This window comes from Scardinius erythrophthalmus (assembly GCF_964197995.2).
Source record: "Scardinius erythrophthalmus genome assembly, chromosome: 13".
NCBI classification, from domain to species: Eukaryota; Metazoa; Chordata; class Actinopteri; order Cypriniformes; family Leuciscidae; genus Scardinius; species Scardinius erythrophthalmus.
This window is the reverse complement of record NC_138233.1, coordinates 20,799,739-20,822,562: the sequence shown is the minus strand read 5'-3', so window position 1 is coordinate 20,822,562 and position 22,824 is coordinate 20,799,739. Positions and strand designations below refer to the sequence as shown.

The 22,824-nt window shown below is 37.9% G+C and overlaps 4 protein-coding genes across 7 annotated transcripts in view; all 4 read right to left on the bottom strand.

The window, feature by feature from the left end:
* Window positions 1-2,328: 2,328 nt before the first annotated feature.
* On the bottom strand, window positions 2,329-5,594 carry il2rgb (interleukin 2 receptor, gamma b). Its single transcript, XM_081382474.1, has 8 exons — window positions 5,488-5,594; window positions 4,956-5,043; window positions 4,645-4,820; window positions 3,703-3,851; window positions 3,475-3,625; window positions 3,299-3,395; window positions 3,058-3,142; window positions 2,329-2,980 (listed from the first exon to the last, which is right to left on the bottom strand). Exons 1-8 carry the CDS (start codon window positions 5,573-5,575, stop codon window positions 2,789-2,791), a joined length of 1,026 nt encoding a protein of 341 aa, XP_081238600.1. The 5' UTR covers window positions 5,576-5,594; the 3' UTR covers window positions 2,329-2,788.
* Window positions 5,595-5,686: 92 nt separating this feature from the next.
* Window positions 5,687-8,155, bottom strand: LOC308700715 (UDP-N-acetylglucosamine transferase subunit ALG13). Its single transcript, XM_081382475.1, has 4 exons — window positions 7,904-8,155; window positions 7,600-7,762; window positions 6,292-6,430; window positions 5,687-6,177 (listed from the first exon to the last, which is right to left on the bottom strand). The coding sequence occupies exons 1-4, from the start codon at window positions 8,063-8,065 to the stop codon at window positions 6,066-6,068; spliced, it is 576 nt and encodes a 191-aa protein (XP_081238601.1). The 5' UTR covers window positions 8,066-8,155; the 3' UTR covers window positions 5,687-6,065.
* Window positions 8,156-9,450: 1,295 nt separating this feature from the next.
* Window positions 9,451-12,748, bottom strand: rap2c (RAP2C, member of RAS oncogene family). The gene is made up of 3 exons (XM_081382604.1): window positions 11,789-12,748; window positions 10,529-10,838; window positions 9,451-10,007 (listed from the first exon to the last, which is right to left on the bottom strand). The coding sequence occupies exons 1-2, from the start codon at window positions 12,059-12,061 to the stop codon at window positions 10,560-10,562; spliced, it is 552 nt and encodes a 183-aa protein (XP_081238730.1). The 5' UTR covers window positions 12,062-12,748; the 3' UTR covers window positions 9,451-10,007; window positions 10,529-10,559.
* A 5,232-nt stretch (window positions 12,749-17,980) lies between these two features.
* Window positions 17,981-22,824, bottom strand: part of mbnl3 (muscleblind-like splicing regulator 3) — a 40,326-nt gene continuing 35,482 nt past the window's right edge. Inside the window, exon 9 of one of the 4 annotated variants that reach the window (XM_081382563.1) lies at window positions 17,981-21,123. In XM_081382563.1, coding sequence (XP_081238689.1) covers window positions 21,106-21,123 — 18 coding nt within the window. In that variant the 3' untranslated portion in view covers window positions 17,981-21,105. Of the gene's footprint in view, window positions 21,127-22,824 lie in introns of all 4 variants that reach the window. The other 3 variants (XM_081382564.1, XM_081382565.1, XM_081382566.1) reach the window with 3 other exon arrangements.

Sequence of the window (22,824 nt, the reverse complement as noted above, 5' to 3'; positions counted from 1 at the left end):
CTACTCTCAGATACACTAGGCATTTCTTTGACGTGGAAAATTCACAACAAAAGCACAGCTCTTGAATGACTGAAAGTATCTTCAAAAGACAGTCATGTCATTTTTAAGATTCTGTTCAATGAAAGTGCCCGAAACTGGGAAAAAAAAGTAAATATAGTTTGACTGATTATCCACATAATCTTGATGTATGAGAGAAAGCACGGAGAGAGCTGTACCTGACTCAGCAAGTTGCAACCTGGTTTTAATGTACTGCATGAGGACAACAACTGGACAATCGTTGTTGACCAGGAATTCTTCATTATCTAAATACACAAACATCACACTGATCAGTTCTTTGACATTTACAACAGACCAAATAGAGAAATAAAACAATTTGTGTAGATAGAAATCAAATTTTGTAAGTTACTAAGCAATATATAGATCTAAAACAAATATCAATGCATTTATTGCATTGATATTTAAAGGAGAACTTGGTAGCTTTTTTAATTTAATAAAACTGTCTAGAAATCATTTGGATGGTTAAACAACCTGTTCTGGTGATATTGGTGACTTTCCCCGCTCCCCCCAGCGTTCCCAGGCGGAAAACCAACCTTGCAACTTGTTCACTACCGTCCCGGCAAGATAGAAATTGGAAGTCTCGTGAGAAGCGAAAGCGAGAACGAGAACGAGCGCGAAACACAAATTGCTTTACGGCAATTCGACATAAACACACACGCATGTATGATGTATTACCAGATTACCCACCTCGGAAGACATAGCTCCACGCGATACAGTTGGCTTGCTCCGATCAAAACAAACGCACATGAGCCGCGGTAGAGAGGCGGAGGAGGCCGCCGCAAGTGAGTTTTTTACGACTGTGTTGTGAAATATACGCCCCACCACAGCTGTAGGGGGAGCTCGTGGGGAAAACATGCGACAACAAAAGGGAAAATCAGCGAAGAAGTGACTAGAGTTCGCTAGAGTTGCCGAGTTCGGCTTTAAACAAGTTGATTAATAATTGTGATCCTTACCTCCATGTTTAATGCAAATAAACATTGCGGCAGAAAATAACTTGAAACCTCAGTCTGCTGTTCAGTTTTAAAGATGCATGCCTGCTGTAGCTGTGCTTACAAATTAGTGACACAGCAGACAGAGAGTAACATAATCATCAAGACTGTGATGTCACAATGACCTGGAATCAGAGTAAGACTAGTGCAAAGTGCCTGTGATTTGATTATAATGATAAATTCTGCCAAAAAGAATAGTAGGCTACTAAACTATAAGAAAAAGATGTCTTACTTTCTTTATTGTTTAATAGGGGCCGATCGCCAAGACTTGAGAGAGTCATTTTATAAAATCTTAGCCATTAATGTTTTGTGTGTAAATAAAATTTAAAGGGTAACTCTCGCCAAAATTGAACCTTGGCTCTTTTTGTTAATCTACCCGAGTCAAAGTTTCGTGTAAAGGCATAATTAGAATAGAAACGCAACTTTTAAGATTGACCGTATTTTCATTTTAGGTCAAAATGCCTTTTGAATGGGAGTGCATGGGGCACTTATATGATAGCATCAAAATCGCTATTTTTAAAACACTAATTGGCTCCACAACATAAAACTGTGCTCGAAGTAGCCTATCACCAGGGGCTCTACACATGAACTTGAGCATTGACTACATTGTTTGTGTACACAGAGTTTAATAAAAAGAACTTCAGGGAGTAGCTGACTTATTAATAATGTTAAGCTGACAGAGTGTTAATGTCAGAATGTTTATTTTTAAACCACAACCTTCTAAACATCATCCAAACATCTTCAATGTGTGCTTTTTTTACCGATATATTTAACGATATCTTTTGCATAATTCAAACAACGTCAAACTTGGCACTGCACTTACTCGAGTCGTGCCCGTATAGCAAGACACCAGTCAAGTTTGAAATCCATCGGACTAACGGTTCGAGAGATATGCGAATAACACACACACACACACACACACACACACACAGACGTTCCTGTAATTTATAAATAGATAGATGAGGGCAAACATCCATAGGGCAAGAAAAACAACAATAGCATATGAATAATCAAAATAGGTGTCACATAAGTGGATTTTAATGGATTTTGTAATATCTTTTTGTAACTGCTTTTCTCAGAACTAACTTACCTTTTCTGTGCCATTTTGCGATTATTTTTAGGTAACTGGTCACAATTAGCGGATTTACGAAGTCGGTTTGCTTCAAGTTCACCGTTAGAAAGTGTACAAATAGCCTACCTGTAGTCTGAACTTGAAACAATACATAGCATTTTAGAATGAAAAACCAAAAAAAAAAAAAAAAAAAAAACACATTTTTTATTTCAAATAAATGTTGTTTTTATTCACACACACAAAAAAGTATCACTGTTTTCACAAAAATATTAAGCAGCGCAATTGTTTTTAACACTAAATCAGCATGATTTCTGAAGGATCATGTGACACTGAAGACTGGAGGATTGATGCTGAAAATTCAGCTTTTCCATCACAAGAATACATTTTATTTTAAAATATATAAAAAATAAAGAACAGTTATTTTAAATTGTAATAATATTTCACAATATTACACTTCTTACTGTATTTTTGATCAAATAAATTCAGCCTTGGTGAGCGTGACGACCCCAAACTTTTATGGCCACTGTAGTATTAAGAATTTTTTAGCAGTTTAACTTTCTTATACTTCAACTCTACATAAAATGAAATACAATGGTAAAAAGTAAATGTGCAAAAGAAAACCGACATTAAAATGTAGCTTGTGAATGAGATGACAGTACAGGTGAATGGCTTATGAGCTCGGCTGTTCTGCAGGCTCTTCTGCAGTGCTTGGTTCATCACACTTGTCAGTTTGAGAAGCGGGACTGGCCACAGGTGTGGGACCGGCGTCACAAGGGGACGTTACCTCACACACATCGCAGGACAGCTCAGTGTAGTCCGGCTCAAAGGCTTCCTTCAGCTCTCTGGAGATGTGAACCCAGCTCTGAGAAGAAATTGAGAGGGTTTCAAAGCACATTTACTCATGATTTACTCACAGAAATACAGCAAAAAGTTTAATACCTCAACATTTCCATCATGTTTATGGAACAAATCCTGTAGGTTCTTGCTAGGGTCAGGCACAACTGGAAGTAAGATGATTCTTTTCCTAATACGGATTGGATTTAAAAAAAAAAATATTACATTATATAATTTAATACAATAAAGCATTTACTAATATATAAATAGGACATAAAGTATTAGTATAAATTGTTAAAAAAATAATGATTAATATACTGAGTGAAATGTCTTAAACATCCCTCACCTCTCACAATAGCACAACGACAAACCCAGCAACAACAGCAGAAGGACTGACAGAATACCATACGACCACTGCCACCAGCCTTGTCTGCCGATGTCCTCTAGAAAACAGAGAAGCACGATTGGAAAATATAAGACGACAAATGAGAGCAAATCTCTCCGTGTCCCTCACTGGCCCACCTGCACTGCCCCACTCCACTGGAGCGCTCCAGTTACTCCAGAAATCCGAAGAACCACACTCATCAGCAACAGAGCTCCGGACTTGGAAAACATAGTGCTTGTTCTGTGAGACCTGAGAGAGACTGTATGACATTTCTGTCAAGTTTGGCGACTGGGAGAGAAAGAGAGATGAAGATGAGACAGTTGGTAGAATGAATGTAAAATGGTCATAATATCGTATCGTCTCACCTGGATTGTGTCTTTCTGGTTGCACAGAATGCGCACCATATGGACTACACACTTTTTTTTGAGGGGGCCAATGCTGTCCCACTGTAGTAAAAGTGTGCTGTCGTGCTCATTCCACATCACTGACAGGTTATAGGGTGGATTTAGATGCACTAAACAAATACATGTACAATAACAAACAAATGAGTCGTTAGTTTGGAGGGAATCAGTCTGATAATTTACAATAGACTCATTAATATATATCTATAATACATAAAGGGATAGAGTCATTATAACAAAATAAATCCTAAATGAGGATCTATCTATCTATCTATCTATCTATCTATCTATCTATCTATCTATCTATCTATCTATCTATCTATCTATCTATCTATCTATCTATCTATCTATCTATCTATCTATCTATCTAATAACATGGATATTAACCAAATAAATAAAAAAAGTGGACATGAAATATTGATTTGAGTTGAAATTAAATTATTGAAATTATATGAAGAAAGACATTGTGGAGTGATATGAGAGATATAGTAACTAGCACAGGTGAAATCTGTTCCCTGGCACAAGAGCCTAAAGATTGTTGGTCATAATTGAAAAAAATATTTGGCAAAAGAATGCTTCCCAATCAGAAGCAAGAAATAAAGAGATAAATAAAATGATTTTCAGATTACTAGAGGGTGAAGAAATTATGTATATTTATTAATAATATACAGTACGGTTCAAAAGTTTGGGGTTTGCTTAGTTTTTGTGGTTTGCTGCTCAAAAAACATTTCTTATTATTATCATTGTTGAGAAATGTTGTGCTGCTTAATATTTCTGTAGAAAATTATAAAAAAAAAAATTCAGCATTTAGAAATCTTTTATAACATTATAAATGTCTTTATTGTCACTTTTGAACGGTAGGTTTGACACACCATTGAGACATTGCAAATCTGTTTGTTTTCTTACCATTTCTCTGGAGGGATTCAAAAAGTGTTTTAACACTGAGGTTTCCTCCAGTGAATACAGTTGTTTCAAATGTTGGAAACCTATCATCAGATCCATTGAGAGGAATTCTGCAGCCTTCCGTGTAATTGTGCTCCAAGATGTATTCTGTACAGTCATGGGAGGCGTAGTTTTTAAATCTGACAAAGTAAATATAAAATCTAATATTATTTCTCACTTATCAATTATTACCACAAAACAACATTCAACAATAATGTATTTACATACATAGATGTATTCATGAGTATGAGTAAAATGGGTTGTGGGAGACTTACACACTGCTGAAGGTGTAGTTCGCTGTTGTTGTTTTTGGGTGCCAGATGCACTCCACATATTCGAGATTGATGATCTTACACTGCACACCTACACAGGCCAACATGTTACCAAAAATATCCATGTAGCAATTCACAAATTAAAAAAAAAATAGGATTTTTTTTTTTTTTTTTAGTCTTGAACTTTTTATTTTCTAACAGTTTCCCGTAACCCACACAGAGAGAATGCTAATCAGTCTCAGAATCACAAACCTCAAGAGCATCATCATAATCATCATACACACAAAAATGACATCCATAAGAAAAACCGTGGAAATCCCCACTCAAACCATCGCTCTCAAACTTTTTCTTTTAGAAGACAAAAACTAAAAGCAAACATACAATCAGAATCCTTTTTTACAAACAGTATTTTTCAGTGAAGATTATATTCCCAGACTTGTGATAATAACTCATAAATGTTTGTGTACCTTTACAATGCCATTAACCACAAAAACGCTGTGCAGACACACAATGTTGTGTGTAATTATATACTTACTCAGAGCAGGTGCTGAACAGCATAGTTGAAAGGACAAAATTAAGAACAGAAGCACAAAATATAGTCTTGATGTGTGAATGTAAGTCATGCTCTCCTCTGAGCGTCTGAGCAACAAATGAGTAAGGTCTGATTCTACACAGGATGTTCAGTACAGCGTGTTTCCTTGACAGCTTCCGGTCCTTCAATTAGAAATATCTTGATAGACAATAGAAGTAATGAGGGAAAAAAATAGACATAATAAAATGCATTAAATATTTTATTAGTAATTACAGTGATCTGAAATTTTATAATTTTATTAATCAAAATAACATCTTTTTCAGTTTTAACAATTTACTTTTTTTTATATTTTAACACAAATAACTAGCTAATAAAAAGACAGAACATTTTAACACAGCTTCATATGACTCTCACCACTATGGTGTCATTATTATTCAACCCTTCAGTGCATATATCATCAAAGGTCAGTTATCAGTTTGGTAAAAAACAGTTCTTCTCAACCATTAGAGGGTCCAGTGCAGGTATTTCCATTAAAACAGGTTCATCCTCAGCCCGAATTGGCACGGCTCAAGAGGCGGTTCTTAAACAAGTCCGACGGCTTTATCTAAAAAATTGGCGAAGTTCTGCGGTTGACCAGGCACATAGGTCGACAAAGCAGACAGATCCATGTCCCGCAAGGTCTGAGGCAGGGTACTGTCATAACGGGTTAAAAAAACACATTTGCCGTCAGCACATCAAAATGTAACCATAACAATAGTAACCACTTAAATGGTTGAAAAAGTGAATGACTTCCCGTATAAAACAAACCTGCAAGTGCAGTAGATAAGATGTGAATCTGCCTGCAGCTGCTTTGCGAGCTCCAGCTGATGATTGTCCATTAATTTATCGTTGACCACAACCAGGAGAGGTTTATTTGCTCCGAGTGCTTCCAAACAGCTTCCTGCTCCTAATGGGGATAGAGCCGATATTAAGATTTAAACTTATTTCTAATCTGCGGTATAACTTTTTGTTATATAGGTAATTATAAAGTCCACAACAAACTATATTACATGAGATGAGGGGTTTAAGATAAATATGAGCATCCTTGTGCGAGGGACCCCCACCCAAAAAATGTAAAAGCATCTATAAATTAAGTAAAAAGACTCTGAGAAAAATTATGGGAATTTTGTTATATTTGATATTCATATTCGTCAATATAAACAACTGATCTGATGGTTGTTATAAAGTGTTTCCTTAATTTGCTTGCCCCAAAAAGAATACACCTCATTTATGTTTTAACTAAACTGTATTTTAGAGTAGTGTTTGGGGCACAGGGAGCTTTAAAGGGATAGTTCACTTTGAAATTAAATTTTGTTATGTTTTGGCTTACCTCAAGGGCATCCAAGATGTAGGTGTCTTTTTTTCCGCAGTAGTTTAAATTTTGATATTTTTAGGTCAAACCGTTCTTGTCTGTCAGTCATATAATGCAGTTCTATGGTCACTGTCTCAAAGAGCATGCACAGAGTCCAAATTAAACAATTCCCCATCGTCCAAATTAAACAATTCCCCATCGTAAGTACACATTCATGGCCTAAGACACGAAACGAGCGTTTTGTGTGAGAAAACGAACAGTATTTATATAATTTTTACCTCTTATACACAGCCACGTCCAAGTGATCTGAGGGCGCGCGCGCATCCTGGTGTGTGACGTGTGCGCAGACTGGTGCATAGATATATACACTAGATGTCGCCTTGGCTACGGCAGTTCATTGGAACGAATGTCTTTAATGCGACTCTAGTGTATATTTCTATGCACCAGTCTGCGTACAGGTCACACAGCAGGATGCGCTCGTGCCCTCAGATCACTTGGACGTGGCTGTGTATAAGAGATAAAAATTATATAAATACTGTTCGTTTTCTCACACAAACCGCTCGTTTCGTGTCTTAGGCCATCAATGTGTACTTACGATAGGGAATTGTTTAATTTGGACTCTGTGCATGCACTTTGAGACAGTGACCAAAGACCTCAAAATTGAAACTACTGCGGAAAAAAAGACACCTACATCTTGGATGCCCTTGAGGTAAGCTAAAACATACCAAAATTTAATTTCAAAGTGAACTATCCCTTTAACCCACCAGCATGACTGATGACCAGGTCTGAGTGTCTCATGTCCTCAGCGATTGAGTCTTTGAAGCGAAACACTTGTAGTGTCAGTCCAGGGCAGCTGTCCAGATCAGGCACAACTGAACCTCTGCCAACCTGAAGCACCATGTCTGTGTAGCCACGGTGAATGAATGCCTTCGCTCAGAAACATAAACAGGACATACGTGTTTTTCAGTTAAAACTCACGGATTATTGCTAATAAAACTGAAGCACAGGTACAGAAACTTATTTGTGTCGTTCAGAATCTCACAGCTCACTGTTTATGAATGGTATTACCTTTACAGATTCATCTGAAGTCACAGTGCCAATCAGATCATCAAAACTTGTTGTCCCGACAGTTACAAATACAGTTTTCATTGTATAAGTGTGACAGGTCTTACTAAATGTCACAGAAAACAGCCTCGAAAAAAATGAAACCAGAAATCGTGAAGAAAACATAATACATGGAGATTCTTTTCACCCTTCAAAATAAAAGTCCGACTGGTAAGTGCACTACAAGTCATCCGTTATCTCAAAGTATTTACACTTAGCCTTGTCAAAGGTGTGATTTGTCTCTAAAATAATTTTTTAAAATATATCAGCATATAATATGAGTATGTTTGATGAAAGCAAACAAACAATAAAAAATAAACACTTAATTTGCATAGCCCATTCCTGTTATAGTAATTTACTGCACATCTCATCATTTATCTTTATATTATATAAAATATAACTTTTTTTGAAAAATAAATAAAAATGAAAATCATTCTGTTATCATAGTATCACAACTAGCTGAACATAGGGGAGATCATTTTAAATAATTCCACGATTTTCTGGCATTTATTTTTTATAGAAATATGTCCCTAAAACAAAGTCACATAAAATGTAGAGCTCAAAAGGTACTGCCTAACACCAAAGACTCAATTACAATTATTAAAACCTTTTATAACCTATTTAGCACCCTTTAGAGAAGTGGTTCTACTTTTTTTATTTTTTTCCTCTAAATCTGGATTGTGATTCAAGGACATTGAAATGACTCCTCAAGCCACTCCTGTGATGGAGTCACAGGCCTTTAACTGAGATGTGACTTTTGTCTTGTCATTCTGCCACAGATATCTAATCAAGCGATGCACATGGTCACCATTCCAACAGGTTTTCCCATCTCCACACACAATGTTTGAGCTGTTACAGTAGCCATTACTTTCTTGCCCATCTACTTGACCACAGGCCTAATGTGCAGACAGCAAAAGGGTGAACCTCTGTGACTTCACATGTTCAATTACTCAAAGGCTTTCTTTTTTGTATTTAATGCTGCATTTAAAATACTTTCAAGACCCACATAGCCAACAAGCAAACAGTGTCCTACTTCAAGCTCATCATGAGACCCCTAGATTTCAGACATTGGGTTTCCTGCCACAATAAGACAGATTGTTGGAAACTGATAATGACTGATTTCCAGGCAACTTAAAGGTCATTATCAAAAGCCTATTGTGAGGTATTGCATGCATCAATTTCAAGTTCTTTATTTAGTTGTTTCGGTTTAAATGTCTCAAAAATGTCATTGATTACCAACTTTGGCATTTGTCCATTTTATGTGTTTACAGTTTTAAGAGCTAAGAGTTATATTTACATTATGGTGATGAATGACTTAACATTACAAGTTTCTATAGAAGCAGTGGTGGAAATGTGTGTCAAAAACAAAGATCACAAGAAAAGAAAGACAACACAGGTTTTAGACTGTAATCATTTAAGGCATCATCAATGCTGTACTTCAGAAACAACGCATACTGTAGTCACAAAAAGCCAAAACAGCCAAAAGAATATAAAAACGCAGTATTCACCTATCTCGGTAATTAAAGACTTTAATAAATAGAGTATTAGGAGAGAAAGCATACATACCAGTAGTTTAAAAAAAATCAAGAGGGGGAAAAAAAAGAAAAGAAATGTTACATACTGAGGTCTCAAACCTGCATAATGGCTGTTACAGTTTAATAATTAGATATCAAACTTAATATGTTAAAAGAAAAAACAGGGGACATTTACAACAGAGCTTCTCCAGGGATATTATAGCCCTGAGCTGACCTGCTCGTCATAACTTTCCCCTATATACGAAAAATAGCTATTAATAACCCAAAAGTTTCCTGTGCTCCAATTCACAGACTGTACTTATTTCCAGGTAACCAAAACATAACTTGAAGATATTGTATATGTGCTCTACAATCCAGACCCTGGAGGATTTGAGTTTTGAAGACCCTGCGATGATTTATTTCCGGGCAGTAAAGTCAAGCCTCGGCCAGATGTCTTAAGTGTCAGAGTTCAAGGGGCTCAGTGGCACAGGTGTGGCTCAAAGGGTCATCCGATCAGAGACTGGTTCAAAAGAGCGTCCGTCTGGATCATGTGTCTAAGGAACACAGAAATGAGAAATGTGCTGCGGTTACAAGAAATATAAACAACATTATACGTATAAACGATACAAAGAATTTAACTTTCAAATAAATGTCGTCTCTGTTTGAAGTAAGATCATCTTCCATCGGCAAAACCTGAGACTCTAAAAAACTGTTTACATAAAGACAATGCTGAAACGCCACATCTCTCAGGAACACCATTTCCTGTTTTGCGACATCACTTTCCATTCAGGATGTTTGGATTTCCCCTTTCTTCACAAGGATTTTCCAGACAGCGCGGTCTCTTCATGCTTCTCACTGGTATTGTTCTTCACGGCACATTCTTGTTGTGATCCAATGATAATTTATATACATATTTATCATTGGTCAGAATTATCACGACACAATTTAGCAGTGTACATTTATAAAAAAGATTTTTTTTTTTTTTTTTTTTTAAATCGGGGAGACTCAATGAGATGTGAGTGCACTGGATAGCCTGAATGTTGGTTTGTTTACTCAAGGTCTCGGCCTCTCATACCTGGAGTGAAAGTAAGGCCGGGACGCGACGCTCACTGCACAACGCAGGCGGTGCAGCACTGCTCTTGCTTCTCGGGCAAAGTGGTGTAGTTCATCTGCCTTACAATCTCAGCGAACAGCTCATCAACCATGCTCTTGCTCTTGGCCGAGGTCTCTATGAAGGGACAGCCCCACTCTTGTGCAAGGGCACGTCCGTCAGAACCCGCGACCTCCCGCTCTGACTCCAGGTCCACCTTATTCCCCACCAAGATCAGAGGCACCTTCTCAAAGCGCTTCACGCGGACGATCTGGTCCCGCATTGGTCTGATGTCCTGCGGAGCATGGAGATAACAGAGTTCATGGGAATGATTCGTCACACAAAAGTATAAGATAACACAGTTTAAGACCCCAGTTAGTTTTGTTTACAGAGAAATTAACAGGAAGTAGCAACAGATCTTTTCTTCTGTATTGTGATACATTAGAGTGTAACAGATCATTAAAAAGGAAAAATGTAGAGTGAGGACTTGATTCTGTCCGACTGGATTTTGAGATGTGGGCATTGCAATCAAAAGTGGAAACAGATGAATGTGAGCTTGAAGGGCGTGGTTTAAACGGGAAAAATGACTGGAGAAGTCCTGCATACGTAACCAGTCGCTTCACCAGAATATCCAGTTATGACGGCAATACTAGGTAATTTATTAGTATTCTTTTTTTTTTAATGAAACATGCCCAGATGAATTTTCTTTCACAGTTTGATATAGGGTGAATATTAATTAATTTGATGCCAATTTTAATGGAGAGTCTGGTTGAGGTGTAGGCCTGATGACTTGAGATATAAAAGTAACTTTTTCTACATTATATCTGGCTTTAAGTAGACATTTTATCAAACTACTTTTGTCTGCTTTTGTGTATTCAGATCTCATCCAATGTTGTTGCTATTTTATCCAATACAAAATGCTATGTGAACAATATAATGTTTGAGTTGGATAATAAATAAATAAAAAGTTATGAAACAAATGGGTGTGTGTGAGAGATCACCTGGGATCAAGTCTCAACCTGTTGCATATGACACAACACTACTTTACCTTATGTTTTATGTCATCTACAGTTGGACTGAAGGGGTTTAGGTTTGGTAAACTTCTAAATTACAGAGGTTCCCATGCTATCGAGTGATATCTGACCTCGTTTGTGGTATTACGCAAGTAACTAATAATGTCCTAATCTAAACCTCAAGTGCTTATTTGCTGAACTTGTATAGCCAGATATGAGATGCAGCACTCACCTGAAATGACTGCTGATTAACCAGGCTGTAGACTAAAATGAAGCCTTGCCCATTTTTAATGTACAGATCTCGCATGGACGCAAACTGCTCGGTCCCAGCGGTGTCCAGGATCTCCAGCACCGAGGGGGACGAATCCACCTCGATCTCCTTCCTATAGAAGTCCTCAATGGTCGGGTCATATTTTTCTATGAATGTCCCGGTCACAAACTGGACCGTGAGTGCGGACTTGCCCACGCCGCCGCTGCCCAGCACAACCACCTTATACTCCTTCATTTGGTCTGATCCAGGCTTAAGCTACAGCTAACTTTATCTGCTCAGCAACGGCCATAAAAACATAAAAATATCACAGCACTTCTAATCTAAACGTTTTACGATCAAAACAAACACCGGAGGAGCACTTTTCTCGGGTTCGAGGAAATCAAAGCCACGATTCAAGAGGAGTGTTTTCTCTGAGTGAATATCTAGCTAAATCCACAACGCCCCTCCATCTGCACTCTATCTCCATCGAGATCCGAACATCCGAGAGTTTGTTAGCCACAGAGGCGATATAAAACACAAGTATTGAGTGCAGTCGTGTCCATGTTTGGCGTCCGTGTGAATGGAGCGCTACATGACTAGCGTTAGCTGGCTAGTGCTTCTCAAAGAGCGAGGCTGCATTCACACACAAACGGCCCTTTCCTGCTTTAATACCGCGTCTGAACGACGAATATAATAACCAGTTTCAGGTTTCTTGCTCTGGGATCAACTCATAGATGCCGTCTTGGAATCCTGCATTGCCTTCTCTTCTTGTGTTTCTTTCCCCCGGCCCGCCTCTGCATATCGGCCCAGACAGCAGCAACAGCAGCGGCCCCGCAGCGGAGCTCCTCTCACACAGAAGCGTGAACGAACAGTTCTTCCGATTCGGATCTTTTCAGTGAATCGGTTGAATTGGTTCACGGACTGAGCGAATCGGACTGAATTGGGTCCGAGTAGTTCTCGTGAAAGGGCATTTGGAACCAAGGGTTTGACCGACAGACCAAAAGTTAATAGCCGAATAACAGAAATGTATGAGAAAAAGTATTAAAAAACGTTTACTTGATTGCATGGTAATTTTATCAACACATAGTTGGTCTAAATAAATATATATTTTTTTTAAACGTGGAAAACGTTTTTCCAACAGATATAAGCAATAGTAATTTTAGTAGTAATAAATTAGTAGCTGGTCATTTGTTTTAAAATGACTATATTTTATACACTGAATAATTAGTGCAACAGACTTAAATGACAAACATTAAATAAATACTCTTTTTAGTAGGAACACGTTTATTGGGATGTAGTGACATAATTACGTTACGTTTGAAGCAAAGGGTTCGCAAAGTCCTTTTTCTGAACCGGTTCTATAAAATGAACTGTTCAAAAGAACCGATTCGCTGACATAAGGCGGGCCCCGCAGAGAAGCGCTTTTCTCTCTCACACCGCACACTGACCAATAAACATCCGCCGGAAATCACATCACTCTCACAATACAAAAAGTATTAACACAGGACAGCAATTTTAAAGTAATTAACATTTGTTGTGTTTTTGTAAATCTGACTGGCAATCAGGCTAATTAGATATGAAAACTTAAAATGAGTATAGCAGAAATCTCAGGCTCAGAGATTTAGGGGAACTTACTCTTTATATACCAGCACGGCCACACCTAGGCCTACCTGGAACCTTAATTACTGTATGACTCGTTAAATAATTAATATTATTTATAATAATACTGGTATATAATAACCCTATGTATTCAGATATTGAGACAATTTTTACAGATTATATACATTTACAGATTATATAATTTATAATACTAATATTATAAGATAATTATAATAAGATAAAAGATAAGAGAAAGTGAGGCATAGGCACAGTCAATGAGCAGACTAATAGTTATTTGACAGTGGCCAGTGTGTTTTCAACATATTAACAAGGTCAAAACTAGGCAATTTAAAGCATGTGTAATCATGAAGTGGTCAAGGAGCTGTCTCTGTTAGTGAACACACCTTGGACATCCTTTACAACACACAAAAAGTCACAACTGATGGCATTATCTTAGCATGTACAGTGTTTTGAATAGTTTTGTACAGTTAAGCAAATGATTCTTAAAGGAACACGTCGACTTTTTGGGGCTTTAGCTCATTCACCGTATCCCTCAGAGTTGGATAAGTCCATACATACTCTTCTCATCTCCGTGCGTGCCGTAACTCTGTCTGACGCACCCACCGCTAGCCTAGCTTAGCACAAAGACTGGAGGTAAACGGCTCCAGCTAGCATACTGCTCCCAATAAGTGACAAAATAACGCCAACATTTTCCTATTTACATGTTGTGATTTGTATAGTCACAGCGTGTACAAATAACAAGGTCACATGAGACACAGCCGTCTTCTAACCGTACACATACTGGGAACTATATTCTCAGAAGATGAAGCACTGCTACTCCTGTGGAGTGATTTACTCCAACTCTGAGTGAAATTTCTGTTCCTCACCACGGGGCTTCTCAGGTGGTGCGAGCAAATCACTCCGCAGAAGTAGTAGTGCTTAGCCTTCTGAGAATATAGTTCCCAGTCTGTATTCGGTGACTCATGTGACCTTGTTATTTGTACACGCTGTGACTATACAAATCACAACATGTAACTAGAAAAAATGTTGGTGTTATTTTGTCACTTATTGGGATCAGTATGCTAGCTGGAGCCGTTTACCTCCAGTCTTTGTGCTAAGCTAGGCTAGTGGTGTGTGCGTCAGACAGAGCTACGGCACGCACGGAGATGAGAAGGGTATGTATGGACTTATCTAACTCTGGGGGATATGGTTTATAAGCTAAAGTCCCAAAAAGTCGGCGTGTTCCTTTAAATACAGTTCTTTTTTTTTTTTACATCTCTTTAGAGCAGTTTGTAGTTGAATACAACCAGAAAAAAAACACACCAAACACAGCCCAAAATTGCCTTTTAAGTGCTTTATTAAAATGTCAAACAAAAAGAACAGAAGTCTTAAGTATGTATATATTCCATACATTGATATATTGCAAAGGGATTGACAAGAAGCACAGTTCTTGAAGCACATACAAGCACAATAAGCTAAATAGAAAGAGAAGCATTTCATATAAAGAGTCAAAGCATTCAGTTTTATCTTGTCCTACAGTGGGAGAGAGAGGAATCTATTTCATATGGCTTTGAAACAATGTAGACATTCTTAGAACGGTTCCACACACACAATAGCATTTACAGAGGCATCAGCAGATGCCTTTAAAGGGACAAAACCTCTTCATCAACGAGCGATTTCATTTGAAACTATACAGCTTTGTACAACATTAATGTGATGCTCCGGTCTCAGTGACTTAGTGACATGTAAACACAAACCAATGACGTTAGTGTTCCAGTAACAGGTATGATGATGACGTGACTGAATGTAGGGCACAGTTAGGTGGAAGTCTAACCTCAATGGCTTTCTTTACAGACCAGTCCTTTCACATCACACTGAATGTTTAGGCACAGGATAATGGACAGCAGAAGAGCTTTTGTTGATTTTCTCTGTCAAGCACAGTGGTAAAAGGAGCGTCCCGTGTGTTCGCATTCAGCTTCTGGATGCAAGTCGGGACCCTTAGTCTATGCTAAGTCCTAAGTGCTACCTCAGCTTTACAGTCAAAAGGCTGAGGACCATATTCAATTGGTCCAAAGGTGCGTCTATATGCAAGAACCTACAAAAGACTCGGTCTCTCCCTCACTATAAGGGCAAGTGCCATGGCAACAAAATTATTGGCTTCCAAAGCAACTGTAGAGCACAGAATGTACAAGTTTTCTTCAACAGAGGGTTTTGTCTGGCGATTTAACGTGGGATTTTGAAGGATATCCTGTGAGATTTTCAGGTTTGTTTGTTGTTCTTGGTGAATGCACAAGAATGGAAAATGTCCGTCAACAACCAAACCAAACCAAACGGAAAACTGAAATTCGGTATTTTGTAGAACCTGCAGCAATGCTTTCCAGCTGTGGTCTGATCCTGAGGTGCTCTTTATGTGCTAAACTGCCCCATGCTGCCCTCCAGGTCTTCCTGTTACTACACCCGCTGTTTCACCGCATCTCATGGGACTACACAGAAAACAAAACTGTGAGCCTGAAACTCACACGACGTAGAGGTAAAAGAGAATCAAGTTGGCCGTTCTTTGGTTTCCGGACACAACCGCACATCGGGATCAGACGCAAGCGGACACAGTGCTCAAACTCGACGCGCTTTTGTAAGCTATGCAAAACTACAAAGCCTTTTTTGACATCATTATTTCCGCAAAATGCAATATCATGCTTAACGATAAGAACGAGGGCATTAGCAAACAGAACAAACAACACATTTCTCCGCAACACCCCGGCAAAACAGCATCTATCTCTTTAACAGTTTACCTGTATTCCAAACAATACAGACATTTGATTTGAATCTGCTCTTCTACATATATATATATATATTTATTCTTCTATGTATATTCAAAATAAATTCTGAATATTTTGACTCATTTATGTACATAAGTGCAAACAAGGTGAATAACACACATTCGTACACCAATGGGGTGACGTGAGTCACCAGGTCCCAGCACAGCTGGGGTGCAGTCTGGGCGGGCCAGAGGGGGACAGACACCGAAATCAGGGGCTCACGTTTATGACATCACAGGGCTGCGTTATTTATAAAAACCGGAACGCACCATTGCGAATGCATTGCCAGCCCTTTTTGATCAAATTATAAGACAAGAAAGTCTTTTCCCCCGAATTGATCCATCAGATTGGTTCAAAAGCTCAGATGCTGTTTAAGTAAAGATCTGGTTCTTATCTAAAAGTGATCAGCAACCCCAATAGAAAAATAATAATCATTAAAACAGAAATAACATATGATGTCTCCAAAGGGCCTCTGGACATAAAGTATCTCACAAGTCTGTATATATATATATGTATTATATATATATATATATATATTTTTTTTTTTACAAAATAGTCAATCATATCTTTTTCCAAGACAACTTAAGAACACATTCCCTTTCTGAATAAGTTAACGTTGTACATTATTTCACTTGAAGTGTGAAAAAATTCACAATTAAGATATACAAAGGTAGCCATGTTGTAGTTTTGTTGCCACAGCAACAAGAACTTACTATCATAGGTAACAATGAATCTATCATTGTAATACATACAAATGTGTATATTGATATATAGATATATAGATTAAGTATTTTTTAATCTTAAACCACTAACTGCACAAACTATGATGTAGATTATTTAGATTATTTTAATTTCATGCGATGACAGACTTTACGATGTAAGGTAAGGAACCAAGTAACGCTAATGATCAAACGCAAACTACCATTGACAGCGTTGTCAAAACACACCGTAACATGACTGAAGTCGTGAGGATATAGTTAAAACAGGTACCGTCATTAATGTCTGTCGATAAAAACTAGAATGATGACGATGATGAATTTGTAATACGTACACATAGATTATTCTAGCTAACTACTTTATGCAGGTATGCACACTTCTTAAAAAGTGAGATCTTAAAATCCTAAAGCCCCTGATGAGGCACATTGTTTTTTCTTTATCAAGTATTTCGTTGATTCCAGCTGGATTGCAGTTGGAGAAGGCATAATTCTTTATATAAGAGAGAGAGGGAGAGAGAGAGAGAGAGAGAGAGAGAGAGAGAGAGAGAGAGAGAGAGAGAGAGAGAGAGAGAGCATCTACACCTTGGCTGGGCAATGGAACTCAATTACAAAACACAATCCAACACATCAATAAACAGTAGAGATCCTTCCTAAAGAAATCCACACGTATTTGCCCCAGTATTTCTTAAAACAATCTTAAAACACATGAACAGTATACAGAGATGTTTACAATACAGATATTTCAGTTATAACACAGTATAGTTTCATCTTGCTCTGATTTTGTGTTGTTTTATACCACCATTGTATGCTATCATTTCAGATGTGTTTGGCCTAGATAGTGTGTGCTGATCAGCAAAAAAGGTGCAATGATGGTTTTTAAGGTCTGGTTATCACAAAAAGAAAAGAAAAAAACGCTTTATGGCTCTCTCTTGGGGTTATTCTGTTGAAACAACATGGCTGTCCCAAAGGAGACAACAGTTTAGAGAAGGGTCTTTGAGATAAGTGATGATAAACACTTTTTTTTCTCAGTTTTCTGTCTTTTTGTACATCAACAGTGGATGGCATTGGGAGGCTTTCACTTCCTTGATATGTTGAGAAAGGTTGTAGTTTCGTTCGAGAGAAATGGTGACACAGGCATCCAAAACCTCTCGTGACATTCTCTCTGTCTTAAATGTCACATTCATTTATGCATGTAAAGGCCCGTGAGGGGCAGTAATGTCTTGTCAATGAAGCTTTGGCTGATGAGGGCCTTTACTTAAGTACCCAGTCTGAAAATAATTAATTTTCTTTTTTTCCTTTAATGGTAACATGTCTACACGAGAGCCGCAGCTTTCAGCTCACAGTCCAAACAAGAATAATATTCTGATGTCGCACGGTCATCTACGCCCTTGCATTTTAGAGTCTGCCGACTTTTGAAAGTAAGGACACAGTCAGTGATTTAAACCAGTTCACACTCTAAACATGAACACAACAAACACAAACACAAATAGTCTTAAATAGTCAAAATTCAACCAGCTGTCTCTCCCGAAGTCAAAATGGGCAAAGAAAACTCCAGTACGACCCTAATGGATTGCAGGCCTCTGTGTATCGTCTGTCTGACACAGTTTTCATGTTCCATCCATGGACAAACTAAACTATCAATAATATATTACAGCAATAATCTAATAGAGCTCTTGGTTGGCAAGGACTGGAAGTCTATTAGTACGGCGTCCACTGATGCAGTAATGAAAACAGCTGCTGAAAACCACCCTACTGTCAGTTTCCCAACTGTAGGACTCGCCTAATGAACGGTAGCAATAACTGAGATGTTTCAAAACAAAGCACGAGATAATAGCTTGCTCAAGTGGGTTTACATTTGCTGCTCGGGCGGGCACATTTGCGATATTGCAATTTAAATCCATCTGGCTCGCGACCTTGGCGTGACAAGGCCCGATTGCGCAGTCTGAGTTCTCCGGTGATTGGCACAGGGTGACCTGTCTGAGAGTCATTGGCACAAAAGCAGTGCACTTGACATGTCTGTGCAGGGGGGCGCACATGGTGCTGAATACAGCAAACCAATGGGAGAGACGCAGAATAATCAAATAAGGTATCAGTCTGTAACTTCGAGGAATGCTTTTGCATATCTCCTTCTTGTGATTTGAAATGAGCGTAAACAGCTAAACATTGCAGTTAGAACTGATTATGCGAGATTCATTTTGGCAACTAACGACCATTGAAAACAGATCTTATAGTACTCTGGGATGCACCAAACATGGCTGAACAAAAAGAGAGACGAACAGACTGTCACACAGCAGGTGGGACAGAGCATAGATTTTGGCAGAGACAGTCCAGCCATCAGAAGGGGGTTGTCTTCAAAAGATAAGACATGGTAATAGGGTGAATCTCATGAAAATATGTCAAATTTCACACCAAAATCAGAACAATGCAAATTAGATTTTGCATAAAGGTGAAGCCTCATTTTAGGATTGCTTAGGGACGTCATTCTTATGACAATATTTTGCAATTATTTATTTGTAACTAGCAAATTATTTTTTACTGTAAATCAAGAAACTTTTTTTGTGATTTAATGTTTGTGTTAAAATTAGCATTAAACAAATACAACTGTGATGTATAAATACAGTTTATTTATATATAGTTATTTATTGCGTATTACAGTGATTTTCTTTTTTTTGCATTATGGTAATGGCGATAGGAGGCAATGTGCTTAATTGTCCTTTTTTTTGTCATTCAATTGTCTTATTTCCTCTGCTTTTTGGGTGACATGGACATGTTTCATTAAGATACAGCCTAATAACCGTAGAAATGTGATATGTATTTATAATCTAAAAAGCAAATAAATGTGACTATTTTTATAGTATTTGATATCCAGGACATCAGATGATAGTTTTGCAAGAAACATTGAAGTCCAGCTGGAATTAAAAAAAAAAAAGTCCAGTTAAAATCTTCTCAATGAGACGTCTTATACATCCAGAAGGCCTGCAATCAGACCTTACATTTCAGTGTGCAGCACACTGTGAAACAAGAAGTGCTCATATTTAGTCTGCTTAAGGCAGTTCTATTTTTAAAACGGAGGTACTAGTATGTGAACCAATCTTGTGTTTGACCGCCTCGACGTGGAGCTTGAAATGCGAGGTGAGATACTTCAGGCATGAATATTAACACTTATCTCAGTAGACCAGTTTTAGCCTGTTAGACAGTGGTTAAATAAATAATACTCTTTCATGACACCAAGAAAAACCAAGTCACTCACAACAGCACACATCTCTAAGTTGACGGAAGAACGACACATTGATTCTGAAAGGCTACACAGGTATACTTTCTTAGTCTATGATAAAATGCAAGTCATTTGTAGTACAGAAGACATCCACACACTTGTAACTCAAAGGCACGAACAACGACATTTTGAAAACCTCTCAACGAAAAACCTAAATCAGTATCATGAACAGATTATCTTACAAAAGAATCAATCATTTTCAAATGATCTTTTTTTTTCTACATTTTGAAATGTAAACATGAAATAAAACGTGCCACGTTCATTAATTATAATTAAATGTGAAAGAAATTACCACCACCACAACTATGTAAAATATCATTAGCAGGTGTTGCTCTCACACACTCTGTTGTCACATTCAACGACGGAGAAACATTCTGTCTGCTGATGATCTGTATCGGCTCCATCTCTTACCATACATCGGCTCTCAAATCTAGTGTTCACCTGCAGAGAATTCGTTTTCTCAGCTAATTGGTTTGCATGTATTCGTATGGCTGTGAGTTACGAGAGCGTTCCGTCTCCTGATTCAGCATCTGCACGCTCCTTAAGTCTCCTTGCTTTGAGATGGCATGCTTCCTTGTACAGTTGTAGGTCCAAATTTAAGTATTGCCTGTTTCAATATCAACAAACCTCTGTTGACGTCAAATGAAGTGGGCATCTCTGATATGAGGATGAATGTATTGCCCGTTAAGGACTTACTGATTAGGCACACGTTTGTTGCATTCATTTTTCTGTTGTGTTTGGGCACACATTGCATGAGTGATGGGCCTGATTAGGTTGTAGGATTGCGGGAGAGGCTTACTGGATTCAGCGTCATAGGTGCGGCCACCATGAGTTTAGGAACGGGGTAGAAATGGGCCTCCATGGGAACACACTGGAGGTCCATGGGGTCGGTGCTCAGTACCTCGGCGGCGTCTACTGGAAGACAGGTACAAATACAGCCCGCAGATAAGGTAGTGAACCTCTTTCGGTTAAAAAAGCAATATGCAAAGAGAATATAGTCAATTCTTATCTCATCTACTCGAACATCAAACCCGCAGTTCATTCCGAAAATGAGAAAAAGAATTACAAGAGAATGAATAAATATCGTGCCATATCATCACACAATGCATCAGTTATCTTGAGACCTGCAATTCCACATTTGTAATTTTGCAAGACATATTTCAGCGTAAAAGCAAGCGAAGCAGGAAATGAGCGCTGACACCTCCGGTCTGCGCAGAATATACCTGTACTTTAAAATTGCTTTTAGATTATAAACTAGTGCTAAAAAAACCACTGAACATCTCGGCAGCATACATAATGCTAAAACAATCCACATTGTAGCTATTTAGGAAATAAAGAGGGAAGCGAAACAAAAGGTTGGCCGTGTCAAGCTCGTGGCTCATCTATGATTCTGCAGGACAGATGAACTAAACAGACTAAATGGTGAACTGTCTGTTTCCTCACATTATGTACTTTGAAGCTAACTGTAAGATTAAGACAATGAAGAAGGAAGGACAAACAAAAATTCAGAGAACTGTCATCTGAAAACAGACACCCACATCCAATTTACAGAAAAACGAGAACACGTATACCATCTCACGCTAGTGTGAGCCACAGAAACAACTTGCTCCAGTGCAAAATGATCAAAACAGGGTGAAGGGGGTGGAAAAGACAATGAACTTTTGAGCTTTGACATTTAAAGTAACAGTATCAAAAATGATACTTCTGTCATCATTTACTCACCCTCATGTTGTTTCAAACATGTACGATTTTTTTCTTTCTTTGGTGGAGCGCAAAAAGGAGAATTTTGTGAAGAATCATTGCACTTCTTGATCCATACAACAATACTTCATAGTGACTAAATCTGTTCATTTCCAAAAATGACTTAACACCACACGATCACCAAAACAATGCCATAAAATAAGTCCATACCACTTGAATTGAGCTTGAACAGATGAGTCTTTGATGATCAGATCAAATAGTTCACTGAAAACAACTGGCTCAATAGAAAAAATGATTAATTCAAGGATTATTCAAGTGATTTAGGAATCAAATCAAACAGAAATGATATCTTATCATATAAACTATCATATAACTTCACAAGACTTGAATACAATCGTACAGGCTACTTTAACGGTGCTTTTTTGTTGTATTTTCCTTTAAATATTCACTATGAACTGTCATTGTATGGAAAGAGCTGGCAAATAATTCACCATTAATGTCTAATATTATGTTCCATGGAAAAAATAGCAGCATTCAGGTTTGGAATGACACGAAGGTGAGTAATTAAGGAGAGAATTTTCATTTTTGGTGAACTATCTCTTTAAATGCAGTTGTTTGCTCTAACACACAGTGAAGACACAGACACAGACAGACAGAGATGTGAACACACACAGACATGGTTGAACTGGGACATTGTGCTAAAGAGGTAGAGGCACCTCACTGGTCCACAGAAAACTCAACGACTCAAGGTCATTATGTTCTACCATTTTGAATCAGAAAACATGAATTACCACTCTCTTTACTCAGATCTCAGACATTACATTTTGATTTTAAAGTGTTTATATATATATAATCAAGCATTATGGTCTATGGACCAGTCGGATGCCTTACAGCTGTAAAAAGGAGAGGCCA

Coding starts and splice junctions, on each gene's coding strand:
- il2rgb (XM_081382474.1), bottom strand. CDS start 5,575: ATGACTTACATTCACACATCAAGACTATATTTTGTGCTTCTGTTCTTA. Junction 3,396..3,474: donor AGTGGAGTGGGGCAGTGCAG/GTGGGCCAGTGA, acceptor TCTGTTTTCTAG/AGGACATCGGCAGACAAGGC. Junction 2,981..3,057: donor AACATGATGGAAATGTTGAG/GTATTAAACTTT, acceptor ATTTCTTCTCAG/AGCTGGGTTCACATCTCCAG.
- rap2c (XM_081382604.1), bottom strand. CDS start 12,061: ATGAAGGAGTATAAGGTGGTTGTGCTGGGCAGCGGCGGCGTGGGCAAG. Junction 10,839..11,788: donor TTAATCAGCAGTCATTTCAG/GTGAGTGCTGCA, acceptor CATGCTCCGCAG/GACATCAGACCAATGCGGGA.
- LOC308700715 (XM_081382475.1), bottom strand. CDS start 8,065: ATGTTTTCTTCACGATTTCTGGTTTCATTTTTTTCGAGGCTGTTTTCT. Junction 6,431..7,599: donor CCTGGTCATCAGTCATGCTG/GTGGGTTAAAGG, acceptor TATCCCCATTAG/GAGCAGGAAGCTGTTTGGAA. Junction 6,178..6,291: donor CTTATCTACTGCACTTGCAG/GTTTGTTTTATA, acceptor CCGTTATGACAG/TACCCTGCCTCAGACCTTGC.